Source organism: Lucilia sericata, unplaced genomic scaffold (assembly GCF_015586225.1).
Source record: "Lucilia sericata isolate MDLA Ls3-8-SP2 unplaced genomic scaffold, ASM1558622v1 Contig001170F_arrow, whole genome shotgun sequence".
NCBI classification, from domain to species: domain Eukaryota; kingdom Metazoa; phylum Arthropoda; class Insecta; order Diptera; family Calliphoridae; genus Lucilia; species Lucilia sericata.
In genome coordinates this window covers 22,795-44,873 of record NW_023995139.1, presented here as the reverse complement: position 1 = coordinate 44,873, position 22,079 = coordinate 22,795, and the positions used below count along the sequence as shown (strand labels likewise).

The following is a 22,079-nucleotide window of genomic DNA, read 5'->3' as shown; positions in this document are numbered from 1 at the left end:
GGAAAATTTTGTATAAAAAGAGAATATTCATGAAAAATTCTCTATAAAAACTTAATTTTCTCGAAAAACTTCCTATAAAAAGAAGATTTTCTCGGAAATTTTCTACAAAAAGAAGATTTTCTCAGAAAATGTTTAATAATAAAAGAAGATTTTCTTAGAAATGTTTCTATCAAAAGATGATTTTCTCAGAAATTTTTCTATAAAAAGAAGATTTTCTATAAAAACAGAATTTTCTCGGAAAACTTTCTTTAAAAAGAGAATTTTCTCGGAAAATTTTCTTTGAGGAGACAATTTTCACGGAAATTTTTCTATAAAAAGAGAATTTTCTCGAAAAATTTTCTATAAAAAGAGAATTTTCCCGAAAAATTTTCTATAAAAAGAGAATTTTCTCGGAAAATTTTTTATAAAAAGTGAATTTTCTCGGAAAATTTTCTATAAAAAGAGAATTTTCTCTGAAAATTTTCATTAAAAAGGGAATTTTCTCAGAAATTTTTATATAAAAGAAGAATTTTCTCGGAAATTGTTTTATAAAATGAAGATTTTTTCGAAAATTTCCTTAAAAAAGAAAGGAGAATTTCCTCAAAAAAGAGAATTTTTCGAAAATTTCCTTAAAACAGAATAGAGAATTTTCTCGAAAATTTCCTTAAAAAGGAATATAGAATTTTCTCTCAAATTTTCTAAAAAAATTTTCTTGAAAATTTAATTTAATGAAGCTATATCATTGGAAAGCTTTGTAAAGCACACAAATTTTAGTTTGACTAACTATAAAAACTGGTTCCACTTCCCAATCAGGAAAAAGGTAAAATCTCATGAATATTTTTAAAGACAGTTATGTAAATGCTAAGATATTCATTCGTATTAGTTTACCAAAATCAGTAATTATGTCTGTCAAAAAAAAAAATAAAAGAATATCAGCTGTTTACGGAAGTCATAAAGCCTGGAAAACACCCAGAGTCTAACATGATAAACCGAATTAAATTGTTTTATTTTTGATCTACTTATGTATAAGTAGTTTAATAGGTTTTTGGGTAACATTATCAAAACTTTTGAAGGCGGAAATATTTACTAGTAAAACCAGCATTTCAATCAATGGCTCTAAGTGAAACCCTACTAGTTGGACTATATACCAGTAGCTACTAAACATGTTAATTATTTAACATTTCCATAAGATATATTTAAAAAAAACCCACAATTTTGCATTTTAATTAAAACATTAAAAGACAAAATCTTCACAAATATTTAGCAAAAAAATTCCCGCATTAAAAAATATTAAAATGTGTATGAATATAACAAAAATACAAACACTTAAAATCTAAAGCAAAATGCATAAAAAAGCTAAAATAAACAAATCACACTGCAAATAAAACAAATAAAACTAAAAGAAAAACTTTCACTCATCATCTTGGAAAAATTCATAAAAAACTAAAATTCATCATCATGCATTCAGAGACAACACGTCACAAATTTTAAGTGAAGCCTACAAAAATGCATGACGAAAAAAAATTATGAAAAAAAAGATATAAAAACGTGAATGCAACTCTAAACTAACTGAATGATGTGAATGAAAAATTTATAACTATTTCAACAACAACAAAAAACAAACATATTTTTTTGCTTTTTGACAAATACGAGTTAAAACTTTAAACATGCCATGTCAAATTAAATGAGAAAACATAGCAACAAAATGTTTTAAACATTTATTTAAATATTTTCGAAAAAAAACAGCCAATTAAATTAAAATAGAGTTTAATTAAGGAATTAATTTTTGTTTGTAAATGTCCAACAGCAGTTTATTTAAAATTAAAACAGGAAGTTTAGTTGGGGGTAGATTAGAGGAGATTATGTTAGTAACAGTGATCATAATTTTAAAATATTAACTTTTGTTATTTAATCGAATTATGTTTTTGACTTCGCATTTATAAGTCATTATTTCATGAGTTCTATTATTAATTAAAAATTTTCTTTTCTGTTTTTAGGTATGTTTGAAAATTTTCTTTAATAGTTTACTGGAACCGTAAGTAAATATATTTAAGGCCACAAAGAATTTAATAAAAACATTCGAGAACATTTTCATTACTTTGTAAAAAACGATTTTTTGGGAAAATTTTCTACAAAAGAGTATTTTACGAAACTTAAAAAAAAGAGAATTTTCTCGAAAATTTTTCATAAAAAGGGAATTTTCTCGAAAATTTTCTATTAAAAGAGAATTTTCTCGCAAATTTTTCTATAAAGTGATAATTTTCTCGGAAAATGTTCTATAAAAAGATAATTTTCTCGGAAAATTTTCTATAAAAAGATAATTTTCTCGGAAAATTTTCTATAAAAAGATAATTTTCTCGGAAAATTTTCTATAAAAAGATAATTTTCTCGGAAAATGTTCTATAAAAATATAATTTTCTCGGAAAATTTTCTATAAAAAGATAATTTTCTCGGAAAATTTTCTATAAAAAGATAATTTTCTCGGAAAATTTTCTATAAAAAGATAATTTTCTCGGAAAATTTTCTATAAAAAGCGAATTTTCTCGGAAAATTTTCTATAAAAAGATAATTTTCGCGGAAAATTTTCTATAAATAGATAATTTTCTTGAAAATTTTCTTTAAAAAGGTAATTTTCACGGAAATTTGCTATAAAAAGATAATTTTCTCGGAAAATTTTCTATAAAAACATAATTTTCTTGAAAATTTTCTTTAAAAAGGTAATTTTCACGGAAATTTGCTATAAAAAGATAATTTTCTCGGAAAATTTTCTATAAAAACATAATTTTCTTGAAAATTTTCTTTAAAAAGGTAATTTTCTTGAAAATTTTCTTTAAAAAGGTAATTTTCACGGAAATTTGCTGCAAAAGTAGAATTTTGTCGAAAATTCTCTATAATAAGAGAATTTTCTATAAAAATATAATTTTTTTCAGAAAATTTTCTAGAAAATTCTCTTTCTCAACAAATTTTCTATGAAAAGAGAATTTGTTAGAATATTTTTCTTTAAAAAGATCATTTTCTCGGAAAAATTTCTATAAAAAGAGAATTTTCTCAGAAAATTTTCTATAGAAAGTGAATTTTCTCTGAAAATTTTCTATAAATAGCGAATTTTCTCGGGAAATTTTTTATTAAAAAAGAATTTTCTCTGAAAATTTTCTGTAAAAATAGAATTTTCTCGGAAAATTTTCTATAAAAAGAGAATTTGCTCGGAAATTTTTCCATAAAAAGATAATTTTCTCGGAAATTTTCTATAAAAAGAGAATTTTCTCGGAAAATTTTCTATAAAAAGAGAATTTTCTCGGAAATTTTTCTATAAAAAGAGAATTTTCTCGGAAATTTTTCTATAAAAAGAGAATTTTCTGGGAAAATTTTCTATAAAAAGAGAATTTTCAAGAAAACTTTTCTATAAAAGGACTATAAAAAGACCATTTTCTCGAAAATGTTTCTATAAAAAATAATTTTCTCAAAAATTTTCTTTAAAAAGTGAAAATTCACGGAAATTTTTCTGCAACAAGAGAATTTTCTTGGAAAATTTTCTATAAAAAAAAGATTTTACCGGAAAATTTTCTATAAAAAGACTATTTTGTCGGAAAATTTTCTATAAAAAAGCAATTTTTTCGGAAAATTTTCTTAAAAAGACAATTTTGTAGGAAAATTTCATAGAACCACAATTTTCTCGGAAAATTTTTTTTACAAAAAGAGAATTTTCCCCAAAAATTTTCTTTAAAAGCAGAATTTTTTCTAAAATTTTCTATAAAAAAAGAAGTTTCTCGGAGAATTGTCTATAAAAACAGAATTTTCATGAAAAGAAAATTGTTCTCTATAAAATTTTCTTGGATAATTTCTATATAAAAAGAAAGTTTTCGAAGTATGTATTTCTATAAAAAGCGAATTTTGTAAAAGAATTTCTATAAATTAAATTTTCTCGAAAAAATAGTTACTTTTTATTCTTTTAAGAGAATTTTTTGTCTTTAAAGAAATATGATCTTTTTTACATTTTGAAAACAAAAATATCCTCATAATTTTTTGCAAATTATACTAAAATATTTTGTAACTTCAAAATTGATCAAAATTATACAATTTTCTACAGTTTCTTTAGAAAAGAGATTCTGCCTATTTGCAGGAACGACGGACTTGTTCCGAAACAGTATGGTTCAGTTTGAAGTTATAAAATTTTTACAATAATTTCACATAATTAACAATAACTTTTCGTTTACACTTTTTATTTAATTTTCCACCTAGTAAATTACGATTATCAAATCCATTTAACCTGTTTTCAAAATATTTGCTTAAAGTTAATAAATTAACATTTAAATATGCAAATTATATGAACAAAAAAAAATATATATATTTTAAATATGTTAACAAAACATCGATTGTTTATATTATTGTTTATTTTTAGCTTATTTATTATAATATTATTACATAATTTATGGCTAAAATAAACCAAAAAAAAAATAATTTTTATTTTTTTTTTTAACTAAACAAAAGTTATTTATTTATAAACTTTTAAAACCACTATTTTTGTTTTTTGTAAAACAAAAAGCTAAAACTATTTTATTGTTGAAAAATTGGCTTATTGTAAATGTTTCCGTATTTAGTAGTAGTTTTATTGGCTATTTTTATTGAAAAAAAAAACAGTTTTTGTTTTAAATTAATTTTTTTGTTATTTTTAAATTGACGCATATTTAAAATATTTAAAATGAGAAATTTATGTAAGTGTGGCACATACACATCAGCAAAAAAAAAATAAAAATAGGGGCGTTCATCGTGTTACGCATACCGCAGTACCAGTTTAATAATGTCAAATTACTTAACACGACAGATGCAAAATATGCTCATTTTCATTTAGTATCCCAAACTCGTACTTCAGCTTATATTGTATGCACTTGGAGAAATTATTTGTTACCAAAAACTTGAACAACATATGGGTAATGAATATTAAGTATTTTGCTCATTGCTCTCCCCTTAAACTGATTCATGATATACATACCTATGTTTGATCTTTAATTAAATTCACAAACTACTGGCAAAATACCCCACTGTAGTTAAAATTCCCCCCAAAAAACTACAATACAAAATTTCGTTTACAGATTTTATTTTCCCTTTAAAGGTACTTTAATGCATACATAACTTCTCATTCATACATATATGTATGTATGTTGCAACTCCTCACCTGTTCCTATACATTTTCTCAGGGTACATTTATAACTGAATATTTATAATACGGGCATATTAAAATAAAACCTATGAAATAACTACAACAAAAAAAACAAATCAAGGGGAAACAACAGTCTAAAGCACACATGCAACACCCAAGTTGCATGACCTCTTCTTCTTCTTTATTGAAAAACACAATGAGAAATACAATGAATTGAAAATGAAATTGAAAGGTTACAAATGCAAAAAATTAGTTACTAATTAAAAATAATTAATTAAATTTTGAAATAAAAAAAACCACAAGTGAAAGTTTGATAAGTAAACCACAAAATAGACATATGTATGTATATAGGCTGAAATACACAAAAACATACATACATATATGTATATGTGGGTGTAAAGTATACCTAGAGTTCAAACTGTAATAAGTTTGACACACATTTATTGAAATTGTAACAAATTTTGTAAAATTGTGTAAAGAATTTAATAGATAAATTAGTAGACATGGTAGGCAAACACATACATACATATGTATGTATGTTTATAGGACAAATGCAAACCTATTTCTATATAAATTTAATATACATACAATGTATAGGGTTTCAATATTAAAACCCATATAATAAGTTATTAAAGCTGACTTACACTACATATAAGACTTTTCGTAACACCTTACGCTTGAAATAATGAAATTCACAAAATTTTTATATAAAAACGTTTTCTCCTAAAAAATTTTGTACAAAAAGAAGATTTTTTTTGAAAATTTTCTATAGAAAGAAGATTTTCTTCAAAAAGATTCTATAGAAAAAAGATTCTGTACAAAGAAGATTTTATCCAAAAAGATTCTATAGAGAAAGATTTTCTGCAAAAATTTTCTGTAGAAAGAAGATTTTATCCAAAAAGATTCTATAGAATGAAGATTTTCTCAAAAAGATTCTATAGAAAGAAGATTTTCTCCAAAAAGATTCTATAGGAAGAAGATTTTCTCCAAATAGATTCTATAGAAAGAAGATTCTCTCCAACAAGATTCTATAGGAAGAAGATTTTCTCCAAAAAGATTCTATAGAAAGAAGATTTTCTTCAAAAATTTTCTATAGAAAGAAGATATTCTCCAAAAAATTTCTATAGAAAGAAGAGTTTCTCCAAAAATTCTCTATAAAAAAAGATTTTCTCCAAAACGTTCCTATAGAAAGAAGATTTTCTCCAAAAAGATTCTATAGAAAGAAGATTTTCTCCTAAAATTTTCTATAGAAAGAAGATTTTCTCCTAAAATTTTCTATAGGAAGAATATTTTCTCCTAAAATTTTCTATAGGAAGAAGATTTTCTATGAAAATTTTCTATAGAAAGAATATTTTCTCCGAAAATTTTCTATAGAAAGAAGATTTTCTCCGAAAATTTTCTATAAAAAGAAGATTTTCTCCGAAAATTTTCTATAGAATGAAGATTTTCTCCGAAAATTTTCTATAGAATGAAGATTTTCTCCGAAAATTTTCTATAGAAAGAAGATTTTCTCCTAAAATTTTCTATAGAAAGAAGATTTTCTCCAAAAATTTTCTATAGAAAGAAGATTTTCTCCAAAAATTTTCTATAGAAAGAATATTTTCTCCGAAAATTTTCTATAGAAAGACGATTTTCTCCGAAAATTTTCTATAGAAAGACGATTTTCTCCGAAAATTTTCTATAGAAAGACGATTTTATCCGAAAATTTTCTATAGAAAGAAGATTTTCTCCGAAATTTTCTCGAAAAAAAAATTCTATAGAAAGATTTTCTCGGAAAATTTTTTATAGAAAGAAGATTTTCTCAGAAAATGTTCTATAAAGAGAATATTTTCTCGAAAAAGTTTTTATAAAAAGATTTTCTCGAAAATTTTCTATAGAAAGAAGAATTTCTCGGAAAATTTTCTATAGAAAGAAGATTTTCTCGAAAAAGTTTCTATAAAAAGATTTTCTCGAAAATTTTCTATAGAAAGAAGAATTTCTCGGAAAATTTTTTATAAAAAGAAGATTTTTTCGAAAAAGTTTCTATAAAAAGATTTTCTCGAACATTTTCTATAAGAAGATTTTCTCGAAAATTTTCTTGGAAATTTTTTTATAACAAGAATATTTTCTTGGAAACTTATAAAAAGATTTTCTCGGAAAATTTTCTACAAAAATAAGATTTTCTCGGAGAATAATTTGTAAAAAGAAGATTTTCTCGGAAGGATTGTTATTGTAACAGTTCGATGTAGTTCTTTCCAGGTAACAAAACTGTCGATTGATAAAGCTGTCGCTGCGTTGACAATCATTGGCCGAGTTGACTCTTGTCGTTCCTTAATGAGGTTCCGATTGTCGTGAAAACGCTATGTTGTCAGTTCATCTCTGATCTAACGCTTCTAGTTACCGTTATGAGTCGATTTTTCATCGCTAATAATGATTCGATTTTATATATGTATCTGTTTTTGGTTGAATATATCTGTTGAATTTTAAGATTTCCTTGGATAGATCATGCCTTCAATTCATGGTCTTCAAACATTTTTGACCGAACTGGAAAAATTTTGTCTTCGATTGAACTGCATAAACCATTTCTCGCCCATCTACACACATTTACCATACACGTCGGCTAACAGTTAGTGATAGGCAATGTGAAAAAGATGTGGATATAGGACTTTGTCGAAAGATCTTTTGCCTTGGCGACACATTAAATTATTTGACTCAAACTCACACCGCACATATACATGTGAGTTTTTTCACTAAGACAATCAAAAAACTTACCGTTTGAGACAAACAAATTTGATGTGTGGCCGTGTCGCTTTACACGTATGAAATAACACTAATTTATAAAACAAAACAAAGCTAATTAGATACTTTCCCAATGCCCTATGTAAACAATGACCAACTTCTGCAAGTATTTTGGATCTCTCTGAATACTAAGTACATTGAAATAAATATTACGAGCAACTTATTATGTATAAGTGATAAGAGTGTGGAATTAAAAAAACTTCAGTTTTAATTGGGTGTTAGCCGGGCGCCTCAATTACCCACGAGTACTACATTTTTACCCGAAAACATAAATCATTTAAAGACCTGCTAAAGTGGTCTTTACACTTAAATATTTCCGCAGCATGGAAAATATTTAATAAAAAAACAAAACATGTGACAACAAAAAATAAAACATATTTTATATTCGACACCTTTAGCTCGTGTTACAAGATACATGTTACAATTATCGTCTACATATTTTAATTTTAACATACACTTTCTTCGTTCGCTCAGTCTTCTCATATATAATTTTGGATAACATACGCGACAGCAGGTATCATAACATTGTTTATATTTATATTCCTTATTATTTTGTTGTTGCTGTTGTTGTTACATTTGACTGGGTACTTCACGTACTATTTAGAGTAGTATTTTTTTTGTTTCGTACGATATGTGGGTGTTTGTTTATGGCACATTAAACGGAAAACGCACTGAGGGCAACTTAACATATAAACACCTAATGTTTTCAGCTTATGAGTTGAAATTTTTGTGTACACATTTTGAATTTTAATAAAGTTGTTAAAGTATCTATGAGTTATGACAAAACAACGGCGATATTGTTGTTATTGTAGTTATTGTCTTTTTAGCTGGTGTTATTGTCATTTGTTGTTGTTGTCTTTATAGAAAACAAAAATTTTAGATACCTATTTGCTGTTGGCTGGCATATTTTTGTCTGTTATTATGAGAAGAGTTTGATATGAATTTTTCTGTTCGGTGGTCTTCGGTGTGACGTTATGAATGGAAGTGATGTACAGAAACTTGGGCTTCTACTTGTTATGGGCTCATATGTACATATGTGGGTTTATTTGTCTGCTGCAGCCACTATTTTGGCTTGTATGTTTGTACCTATATTTTTGGGGGAAGTTTAGCTGTTTGGATTTGGTTACGAAATTGTTCTGCCAAAGCGTTAAGAGTGACGCTTGACAACTTAAAACCCCTACCGAAAAATGACGAGCAAAAAATTATATGATTAAAATAACAATACAGCAACTCAAAACTCAAAACATACTCTGTACATACAGTTTCTACATCAAGCCTACCCCACAGAACAATAGCTATCTACATACTTACATCATATGCTGTACGTTTTGAAATGTGAATTGGTAGAAATATTGCTTTCAGTTGTGGTGAATATTTTTCACTTTACATTCCAATATCGGAAGGTTGTGTCATTGAACACCGTCATGCTTTTAGAGTAGGATATGGGTACGCAAGAAACTCTCAATGTGGCCAGAAACAATGTTGTGCTGTCACGGTGATTCTTAGATCCTCATTAATATACCCACATCAAAAAGTTCTTAATGTATCAATTCACGGTTATCGGAACAAGGTGATACACTATCTTCGTGATTTGGCCAATTGCGCTTTATCGAACTAGAACTTTCAACAGTCAGACTTTTCTTACATTTATACTTGACAGAAATCTTACCAACAAAATAGTCATTTGATTGTGTATTGCTGGATCTAAATTAAAATAAAGTTCTCCTTGACTCTGTGATGTCAAAGTCCAAGATATGACTGTATTAGATCAGCAGCATGAATATACGCGTGATCATCTACGTAATATAATGGCACTGATCACTTTTTTGACCGTGATCGATTAGCGGAACTGAATGTCCAACAAAATAGACATTTTATCTCTCATAGTTTAAAACCAATAACATGGTATTTACCCAACTTGACTTAACTAAACCAGACACGATTATATAGTTAGTTAGATATTGGCCTCCGGTAGGTTAGTGGTTAGTGTTCTAGTCTGGTAGACCGGGGGTGGTGGGTTCGATTCCCACCTGAGGCACTGGTTAAGGAGCGCACAACAGGCCCGACAGAGGCCTAGGTGTATTTCTTCGGATTTGATGTATATACATCCTCCTTTAAAACTAACTAACTAGATATTACAATGTCGGACTTTTTCAAAAAAAAAAAAAAAAAAAACGTATTATGTGATCTACTCTTGATGCCAAATACCAAGATACTGTAGTAGATCAGCAGCACATATATACTAATGATCGTCTACGTAATATGAAAACAGTGATCATATATTCAAGAGATCCTGTACTGCTAGACTTTTCAAAAACTCTATTCGTGATCTACTATGTGATGACAAAGATCAAGATATGCCTGTAGTCCATCAGTAGATCATATATACGAAACTAAATAGATGCTCTATCCTGTACTGCTAGAGTTTCCAAAAACTCTATTACTGATCTACTCTGTGATGTCAAAGACCAAGGTATGACTGTAGTCCATCAGTAGTACGTATATACGCTCGTATACTGAATATGATGGTAGCAGAGCTTCGAATTAATCAATTCAATTTGAGCTTAATTCACCAAAATCTTAATTCAGAAATATAAAGTTAAATCTTCCAATCCTTTTTTTAATTCTCAGGAATGAATTCAATAGCTTAATTCAAACGCTTTCAGTTTATTTTAATTCATTCATATACTGAATTCATTCATATTTGAATTACATTCTATTTTGAATGATTAAATTTTTCTTTAATTCAAATCTACTCCAAATTGAATTACGGTATTTTTCATTAATTCAATTTGTAATAGATTGAATGAAACCCCGTTTCGTATGCAGCCAGAGTGTTATATCTCAAAAACCAATATTTCAACTTAAATGGTTTTTTAAATTTATTTTTTTGTCTCTATCTAAAAGCCAGTTTGCGTATAAATTTTAAATAACTTATTTTACAGCTGATATTTGTAAGTTTATATAATAAGAAACATAATTCTAACGCTAATAAACACAAATTCTACGCACAAAAACATGTTTCTATTTTTAAGTTACAACACTATTGCTGCAAATAAATATACATAATATTTATGTAGTATGTATGTACAATATACAAACATATGTAGATATGTACATAGTATGTATGCATATTTTGTGACTATAACTTTATGATCATAAAACATAAGAAGTCCGTTGAAGTTTGCATAGAATCGGTCCCTAACATAAAAGAATTAGCGACGGAACGCCTTTTGTGTTGCTAGATTTTTCTTCTGAATAATGTACAATTTGTATAAATATACCATACATTTCCAGCCTGAGTGCCTCTAAAAGCAATATTTTGAGTAAAATGTGACTAAGATTAAAGTTCATTCATGTTTTTTCGTTATTTTTACAAGTTTGAAATAAGTTTTTCGAGGTTTTCAGAAATTAGAAACTATATAACAGGAAGATTTTATTTTCTAGAAATTAATAACAATAAATAACAGTACAAATTGATATAAATTGTAATTTACAATATTTTTACAATAACTAACTATTAATTATTTTTATTATTAACTTTTAAAAGAACAAGTTGCTCAAAATTCGAATCGGTTAGTGCCGAACGCCTTGGTGCATTTACCAGCCCAGCATAAGAAAACATACGCTCAACTGGAGCCGATGAGGGTAAGGGTGTGTTGTATTTCCTAAACATTTTTTTGAGTTTTGGATATCGATTGAGCATTTTTATATCTGTAGAGGTGTCAACCATGAAGTTCAGGTATTCAGAATTTATGTTAGTGTAGGAACATGTTGGGGTTTCATCTAAAAATGTACAAAAAGTTATGTTATTACTTAAGTACTATTAGAGTTTGTAAACATACCAGAAACATTAAAATTGAAATATGTATTTTTAGATACTTGAGGTGTTTCGTCAGTATTTACAAGTGTTTCAGACTCTATTTTATTTTTTATTCTTTTGGCAATTTCCTCGATTTGTGTTTGCCCTAGGGACGGGTTCATAGCCTTTATCCAATTAAGTTTTACATCTGGACATAACACCGATGCTGTTATTGCCATATCAACTTCATTTTCTAGTGCAAAATATTTTGAGAATCGTTTAATTAAACTTTCTTCCATCAGATTTATTATGTCTTGTTTTAGTATTTTTAGCGTTGTATTTTTTAGTCTTCTAAATTCATTTCTAATAGTGGCAAGTGTTGGTAACATGTATCCATAAAAAATATTTTTCTCTTGTTGAAGAAAATCGATAGCATCAGCAATAGGCTTAGTAATTAAGACATATTCTTGTATGTATAAAAAATCATTTTCTGTTAGGCTCGGTATATTTAATATGTCACACAACTCTTTACACTTATCTTTTATTTCTAATATATGTTTGAAAGAGTCATATAGGGAGTTCCACCTTGTAATAACAGGACTTTTTAATAAGGAACCTAAAAATGATTTAATTAGCTCTGCGGATTTCGGTCTGTGGGACTTATTCCAGATAATAGAGCATTTTTGAATCACCTTAAATATATGGTAAAAAAGCACTTTTGTTATTAAAAATCATATATATATATCTACATATATATTCATACCTCTTTGTGGTAGTCATAGTTTAAAGTGGATTTTAAATTAGTTTCGTAGTCCTTTGTTGCAAGTAGACTTAATGTGTGAGAGCAGCAACGAATATGTGTTGGCAGAAATTCTTCTAAATGCTCATTGTTGAACACATACTCATCCTCATTTGTAACAAAGTCAGTGGAGTTGTAATACCTATCGATTCCATATTCTTTAAAAGTCTTAATAAAATTCGAGCCATTATCCGTGACTGTAGCGATAATATTGCCATTATTCAAATTATATTCACTATGGATTTGTCGCAATAAGTCATTAATTTTGATATATGTGTGCGATCCAGTAAATCGTCTACAGGCTAAACCAACAGATTTTCTTTCCAAATTATCATCAAGCCAATGACATGTATAGCCAAAAAAGGAACGTGTGGATGATGACCAAATATCGGCTGTTGTACAAACAAATCCAGCATTTAGAATTTGACTTTTGATATCATCTTTCATTTCTGTAAAATTTTTTTTAATGATTTTCATAGCTGTTGGACGACTTGGAACCGTATAGTTGTCATTTAACATTCCTAAAAACACTTTGAAGGCTTTACTTTCTAACAAAGTAAAAGGAATTAAACTCTCTGCAAAAACGTCTATTAAGTGTCTGTCCAAATCTGTTTTATAATTTTCTTTTTTATCAATTACAACTCGGTCCTGAGAATATTTATTAAAAACAGTCTCATGTCTCCTCAAATGTCTTAAAAAGTTGGACGTTACATTAAGAGTACCCTTTACTTCAGAATTACATGTAATACATTTGGCTATAACACCACAATTATTTCTTTGGTAATCTGTATCATACAACTGTAATATAAGGATACAGGTTAGTAATTGAGAATTATAATTGGACGTGTCCCACTAGATTATACCCTGCACCAGAAGGAATTGGGTTCGGACTCAGCTTAACTTACAGCATTATATAATATACATATGTATATATCCAACAATAGTGGTATAAGGTATAACCTGAGGAATTTTACTTACTTGTTGTTTAATTTGAAAATAGTCCTTAAATAATATATCATTTGTTATATTTGGTTTCTTATAAACCTTTCTTATTCGCTTCTGTCTAGGAACCACATAACTTTTATCAACGATGGAGTCATCAGATGAAAATTCTAAATCACTCATAATAGAAATTATTTTGGAAAAAATAATTTTTAATTTGAAAAATAATTTTAAATTTTAAATTTATTTCAAACTTGAAATATTTATAATTCTGTTTATACGTGTACGTATGTATGTATATGTATAAGGGTAGTTCAAACTTTTTTCAAATGGAAATTATATTTCGAAAATATAATTAAAAGACGCACAAAAATAACGTTTAAACAACTTTATAAATATTATGTTTCAAACTAGATTTGTCATTTATGTAAAATAAAACAAAGGCTATATTTATTTTAGTTTAATTTCATCTAGTGTGCTTATTTTTCAATCATATTTAATTAGCTGATATTAAAACCAAAAAAATTTATTTGTAAAATACAAAATAAAATTAATAAAAACAAAAGACCCCCTAATGTATATACATTTTTATTTGAAAATATTTCTTTAATCCCCTACAAAATGAATGAAGAAAAAACGATTGAAGCTATTTTGTAATAGATTTGAATTTGAAAAAAATTAAATCATTCAGCAAGGAATTAAGCCTTTAAAGAATGAATTATACATGTAATGAATTCAACATTTTTAAAGCCCTAAGGAATTCAGCTTATGAATTAATTCGAATGAATGATTTTATAGAATGGTGAAGTAATAAATTTTAATTTGATTTAAAAAATTGAATTAAGGCTTAACAATTTTAAACCTTTGGATGGTAGTGACTACAGTCTTTGACGGTCAGACTTTTCCAAAGTTGTATTAAGTTATCAATTCTGTGAAGTCAATGATCAACATATGAATTTGGTCGATCAGCAGCAAAAATATCCGATTGATAGTCCACGAAATATGATGTCATTGATCACAGCCTATGACATTGGTTGAGTAGCGACACAAATATCCGAAAGATCGTCCGCGGAATATGATGACAGTGATTGACACAAATTGTTAGGCTCTGAACTATTTAGTAACTATGATCCATAGTTACTACTTCTTTAGTGTACTACTTGTTTAGTGGTGAAATGAGAGAGAGAGTGGATAGAGGACTACACGATCACACATCTCGCAATGATCAATCGAAATCGAAAAATGAGAAAACATGGAGGGATACTGTGAATGACTAAAATTAAGGGGCCTGGTGAGAGATAGGCAAACTATCTTCTTGAAAATGATGTACGTGATCAGCGTAGATCAGGCAACGGGTGGGAAAAACAAGAGCTCTCATCATTAGTTTTAATTATTTCTTCAATATGAGGATATCAACAAAGATTAATATGATCTACCGAGAAATATTAGTTCATTCCACTTCTACATATTGGGAATAATATAAATTAATTCATTGAATGCCAGTTGTAGGCAGAGAGTAACACGTTTAAGCTAACGAACACGTAAGAGCAGTTATGAAAAATCTCTCTTTCTATAAAAAGAGAAAATGTTTTCTTGTGAGTTCTAATTAATCTTGAATAGAAATAGTTTACTCTTATACATTTAATACTCTCTTCAAATTTTCAATTTAAAAGAAAATCTAAGATAAAAATCAATTTTTTAGAAAAAACTAAACCCTTAGATTTTAGAAATGTAAAAGAAAATCTCCGTAACTTACAAACAATACGATCAAAACACTATGTAACTCCTATTTCCACCAATATTCACTTGATTAAAACCGAAAAAATCTCTCTTGTCTTCCTCAATGTCAACTGTGCCAACCATAGATGATACAAACTGATGAGAGATGCGGGCTTATTTGTTTAAACAAGTTGCTATGTACATGGCTGTTAGTTGCTGTTCCACCAAGTGGTACTAGTAGTGGCAGCAGTAGTTTTGGCAAGCAACAGCGTCAATTGTTATAGTATGACGGTGTCTAGGAATATGCCTTCATAAAAATGTCATAAGTTGTTGTTATTGTGGAGGAGGGTATGGGGGGAGTGTATAGCATGGTGTTAAGGTATGAAAATTGTTTTAAGCCCGCAGGATTTTTACAGCAGCTTACATACATGCTAAAGCTTTATCATATGTAAATATATGTGTACCTCCGTAGATGTTTGTGGAGTTTAAGGTATGCATATATCAGTTTTACATTGTTTGGTTTAAGTAACATGGCAAGGCAGCTTAATGGTAACATGACATTTTGGAATAATATTGAACAAAAATAAAACAACAAATATGTATAAAATAAGATAAATCTTAAATCTGCTAAATTTGAAGATTAAAGAATTTGAAAAGAATTATTTCCTCAAATTTTAGTCAATTTCATTCTCGTAATTTTGCAAACCATTTGCTTTCTAAATTAATGAATACATTGGCCTAAGATTTAATTCTTACTTAGGTCTATAAAGTCATTTCATTAAATACTTTTTAATTTTTCATTTTCCTCATTTTCCTTCTTTCTAGTCTTTACAACTACAATTTAATTTCTACTTCCTTTACTTTACTAATTCTTCTTTCTACTATTTCCTACTTTCGTTTCTTTCTCCCCTAGATGTTCTTTCGCTTTACGCTGTTAACAGCGCTGTTAGCGTGCTCAACGCATGCCATACAGATCAAACCTTCTTATGGACCACCACCACAACGTCTGCCTCATCGTGAGTATGGTGTACCCCAACAGATGCCCTTCCGTGAATATGGACCACCAGCTTTGAAATATGGACCTCCCAAATTGAACTTCATTGGCGGTGGCGGCTCTTCGTCTTCGGGTTTGCATGAACAAATCAAAAACCATTATGGAGCTCCCAAACCTTTCTATGGACCTCCCCATAAGCCTCAACAGCAGTATGGTCCTCCTCCAACACAGCAATATGGTCCACCACCACCAAAACCGGGCAATAATTATGGACCACCACCACAAAAATTGCAACATAAACCAGCTCCCTCTTATGGACCACCCAAGCTTCAGTATGGACCTCCACCACCACAAGCCTTGCCTTTGTACCAACCTGCCCCACAATTTAAGCCTCAACATCAACCAGCCACCTCTTATGGACCACCACCCTCGGGACCTTTGAACATACCACCCAAGCAGATTTATGGTCCACCGCCACCAAACTATGGACCACCACCATTGCCCAATTTCAATCGTGTACCTGAGACCACTATTATTCAATCGGGTTCCCAAAATTCCCAAAGTCATCATCAACAAAGCCAACATCATCAACAGCAACAACAACAAGTTCAAATACAAATTGATGCCTCTGGTCATACTCACTCCGTAGCAGGATCTCAAGCTCCCTTCCACACTGCCTGTGATGGTTGGAAACCCATTCCTGCTCCTGTAGGATCTTATGTCGAAAACAATCATATTGATACTCAATCTGGTTACAGTCATGTTGCCCAAGGTTCTTCTCATTCGTCAGCTGCTTCTTCCTTCTCTACCACTCAGTACAGTGGTGGAGCAAGTGCTACCGGTCATGCTAGTATTGGTGCTACTGGTTCTGGTTCTACTGTCTTGGTTAGCGGTTCCGGTTCGGGTGGTAGCAGTATTATTGATGGTTTATCTGATGAACAATTAGTAGCTGTAGCTTTGCAATCGGGTAGTTTGGATGGCGATAATGTAGTGCAACAACAAGATGTTTTACCCTCGACTGGACCAGCAGGAGACTTTAATCAACATGGTTTGAATTCTATAGAAGCTGAAGCCTTGCAGGTAAGTAGCGAAGGTTTTGTTAAGGAATTTGAAGAAGATTTTAATTGTTTTATGTTTGTGTTTTACTAGCTCTCTTTGGGTTCCATTGATGACTCCTATAGCAAACCTCCTTCCGATTCTTATGCTCCTGGCTCCAAGTATGCACACAAATTCCAACAGCAGTCTAATTCTCACAGCAGTTTTGGCATTAGCGGATCTGGCGGTAACTTTGGACCTCCACCACCACCCAATGGCAAATATGGTCCACCACCACCACCCAGTGGTAACTATGGCCCTCCACCACCCCCGAATGGCAACTATGGTCCCCCACCACCACCTAAAGGCAACTATGGTCCACCACCACCACCCAGCGGTAACTATGGTCCTCCACCACCACCACCCAGTGGCAACTATGGTCCTCCACCACCCTCCGGTCCAGGTGCTGCTGCTTTTGTTCACCATCATGCTCAAGCCGGTTTAGGTATTCAATATGGCAAACAATCCGGCAATTTGGCAAACTTCCCTGTCCATGGCGGTGCTCAGCCCAGCAAACCTGTAGCCTTTAGACCCCCAGTGCCTCAAGGACTTTTCGAAACTATCGGCGCCACTGTTCAACATTTAGATAAATTTGGTGTTAAGCCTAATGTTCAAGCACCCACTTATATTCCTCCCGCCGCCAATGAAATTCCACAAACAGGTCCTGGTAATTTGAATATTGAATATGGTGTGCCACCACAACAGCAGCAACAACAACAAATACCTCATGATATCATTGAACAACAATTGCCCCAACAACAGCCGCCACAAGTTTTTGTACAAATTGAACAGCAACAACAACATAATCACCAACAACAGCAAGAACAACATCATCACCAACAACAACAACAACAACATTTCCAACAGCAACAACAACAACATTTCCAACAGCAGCAACAACAATTTGGTAATGCTCATGCTGAATATGGCGTGCCTCCACCACCACCACAACCTCAATATCTACCTCCCGCACCACCAGCCGAACAATACTTGCCACCTACAGGTCCTTCACAACAACAATTCAACGGTGGTGCTACTTATACCTCAAGTGCCTCCGCTACATTTGATAGCACAGCCTATGCTGCCTCTCAGTACAATAACGAAATTATACATGCCCAAGCTTTACCTTTGCAACAAGAACAACCCCGTTTCCATGATTGCGGACACGGACCCAATCTAGTAGGAGGTGGTGCCAATTTTAACTACCAACAACAGCAACAACAACAACAATATTCATCGGGATCCAGCACTTCCATTGCCCAGAGCATTCCTGTAGCTGAACAGCATACACAATTCATCTCAGGACCCGCCTCCAGTTATGGTCCCCCACCTTCCGGTGGTAATGAACTTGATCATATTGGTTATGCCTCTGAAAAGTCTCAAGTTACCGCTTTGCCTGATGGCACCAATCCTGAAGGTTTACCCGGTTTAGATGGTCTTAATGTACTCTCTGCCCAAAAGTCGCAAGCCATACATTTCAGCCATGAGGAACACACCACCAACAATGGCCAAACCTATCAAGTACAATTTGGTGGTAATGGTGAACAGTCCGCTAATCATGAGGAAATCTTATCTTCTGGTCTCTTACAAACCATTCTCAATGCTGTCGAACAACCCCAACAGCAACACCAACCTTTGCCGGCCAATCACAAGGCCGAAAGTAGATCAGATATTGATATCCATGATGAACCTATAGAGGCCGAAGATGAAAATGAACCGGGTGTAGCTCCTCAAGAATCCAATAAGGTTGAAGTAAAAGTACGCCCCGATGATGAGAAAGAAACTCCCGCCGACGTTAAGGAAATTGATCCTATTGTGGTAAAAGAGGAGAATGAAGCTAAACATTAATTCTCACAAAAGTGTGTTAAAGAGAAAATATAAGAGAGTCGGGAAAACTCTCTTCAGTCACTATTAACTTTCTCTTCTAGTTACTTTTTCTTCAAATTTTTCGTTTCAAATCCATTATTTTTATTTATTTCATTTTAGTTTTTGCCCTTTTAATTTAAGCTCATTATTTTAACACAAATACTAGTAATTTTATTTATTTCTCATTATAAATATGTCGTTATTATTTAAGTTAAATACATATTTTATTTTAGTTTCAAATTTGAAAATAAATTTTCTATTTGAAAGTTGCCATAAAGATTAAATAACTTCTAACGTAAACATCAAACGTTACAAAAAACTTCTTGTCCCTTTTTATATTGTATTGTGTATAAAAATTTATTTATTTATACTTTATTAGTTGTGTAAATCTCTCGAGTTTACATATCACGTAATAATTGCTATAAATTAATAATAACTATATTAATCCTTAAGGGAATTTGTAGAATATTTATGAAATTTAAAATAAACAAATATTGTAAAAAAATTGTGAAACAACATTATTATTATGTTATGTTAATCATACTCATTTGTATTATAAATTAATAATTTATTATAAATAAAATGTAAATTAAAAAAAATAACAAGTTTTAATTTTTTTAATAAAGGTCATTATTTTTCTGTGAGTGTTGACACATGTCTGTTAGGAACATGTTATGATGTTATAATCAGCTATATACCCACGATCAACACATATGTATGCCGCAAATTTTAAAAGGATTTTTGGTCTTTATAAATCGATTGCTTCATTATTTACTACCTTATATCAATACGTATATGAACATGATGGTGATTTACGGAAAAATACCTTTAATGTGGACATGGATCAATTATGGACCCACCACTACTTATTTTAAAGATCATACCAACCTTAAACTACTTGGCTTCGTAAATTGAAGAAGCTAAATATTCGGAAGTTGAGGATTGAATGTTAGTTTACGGAAGTCGCATGTTGATTTTTGGAGTGTCAAAGGCTTTCTATTCAACTACGATTTATCGCTTTATAGGCTAGAGCGATCGATTAAATTAGGACGAAATCAAGAAGAAATCGGTGGCTTTTGATATCGGCTAAGAAAACAATCGACAAATAAACAAGAGGTTATGAAGTATTCAGGGGCTCTTGATCAGCCATTTTCACTTGGCTTAAAATGATCTCGACCGAAATACGAATGAACAATAATCTGGTAAACTAAACGAAGTCGAGAAGAGTTCGGGACCTCTTGATTCTATCTAAGAATGTGATCGGAAAATCTACACGAAGTCAAGAAGAATTCGACAGCCCTTGGTCCCGACTAAAATACGAATGTATAACAATCTGATATCATGTATAAGTGCTGCACAAACGGCAATATCAGTTCTGCCTTTTCACACTATGACTACTTAAACACATTATAAGATAAACCTGTTGGGAATTATGAAATATCATGACTTTGTAACTTACATATTACAATTTCCTTCGATCTATCCTTTGACGTTATTATATCTAGTAGAGATCAATAGATCTCTATGACAAGAATATACTGAGCAAGTTTGCTTCACAGATGGGTCCAACGAAATTGGTAGTGAAACTTGAGCTAGAAGACCGTGCGCCAATTAACTTCATCTATGTGTAAGAAGGAATATTAGGGGTTTATATTTTTGTGTATTGTCTTAGACGCAAAGGTCACTTATGATCTAGTTGCCATATGAAGTTAATGTTGCAATGAACTATGCTATATCATAGTATGAATTAGGCACATACAATAAATTAACTTTATGCTGGCTACCTGGTCATGAAGGCCACTTTGGCACCCATTTATTGGCCCGAAACTTTCCTTTGTACTTCACAAAGATAGATTAGGGAATGGTGTGACTCGTGGTTTGAAAACTGGGAAGCTATATCAGGGACAGGCAAAACATTTTATATTTCTACCTAAGCAAGAATTCCAAAAGCTGTTATTTCTTAATAAAAGTGACCTTAGAATACTAGCGGAATTACTCTCTGGAAGGGACACTGAGTTCCCAAATACCACCAATTCAGACTGAGAAATGCTACAACGATTCTATGTAGATTACGCGGCTTAAAGGAGAAAACCTCCAAATACATATCTGTATAATTGACTACCTCTAGGGACTCGTAGATCAAGGACATTGCATACTTCTTTTTTAGTTCTAAAGGATATTTTCAACCTCTCGAGAATTAAATGTGTAAATTTCTTATTTACGAATAACTTTATCAACCGGATCAGTGAATATTCGGTCATTTAGTATTGCAGGTCATTAAATCAAAAGGTTATCCTGGATATTCAACTCATGTTACGAAGGGTAATTTATATGGCGGCTAAAGTCAGGTGAAATAATTGACCGATTTCAACCATTTTTTCGTTCCTTGGACGAAAAGAGGCGTACGTGCCAAATTTTATCAAATCTTACAAATTGCGACCTGTAGCGAGTGCACAAAGTTTACACAGATGGACAGACGGACGGAGGGACAAACGAATATAACTTAATCGACTCAAAAATTGATTCTCAGCCGATTTGTATACCTTACGGAGGGTAATGACATGTACTTACATAACGACTTACTTTTTAATGACTACTACATACCGTCTGCGTTACCTCTAAGTACTCTTATAATAACTTACTAAGTACCGTACCTAATGATAACACCGTTATGATTAGGTAACGGTACCGTTTACCTAATCATAACACAAGATTCCGGGCAGATGTCCGAGCAATAATGGAATATGTAAATTGGATTATAATAAATGTGGCGCCCACGGCCCTTAATATATTCACCGACAGCCAGAAGGCAATTAGGGCGATATCAGGTGATAGAATTAAATCTAAGACCGTATTGGATTGTAAGAAAGCTTTAACTGAATACTCCCCCAGAGGTAAGGTTACATCATATTGGTACCAGGATACTCAGGAGTAGTCGGCAACGACG

General features: G+C 30.8%; 1 protein-coding gene across 1 annotated transcript in view; it reads left to right on the top strand.

The window, feature by feature from the left end:
* LOC119610365 (trithorax group protein osa) overlaps positions 1 to 19,665 on the top strand; it is a 39,500-nt gene extending 19,835 nt beyond the window's left edge. The window contains exons 2-3 of the mRNA XM_037965536.1: positions 16,091 to 17,251; positions 17,321 to 19,665. Of these exons, the coding sequence (XP_037821464.1) occupies positions 16,091 to 17,251; positions 17,321 to 19,114 (2,955 nt within the window). The 3' untranslated portion in view covers positions 19,115 to 19,665. The remainder of the gene's footprint in view (positions 1 to 16,090; positions 17,252 to 17,320) is intronic.
* Positions 19,666 to 22,079: the final 2,414 nt, after the last annotated feature.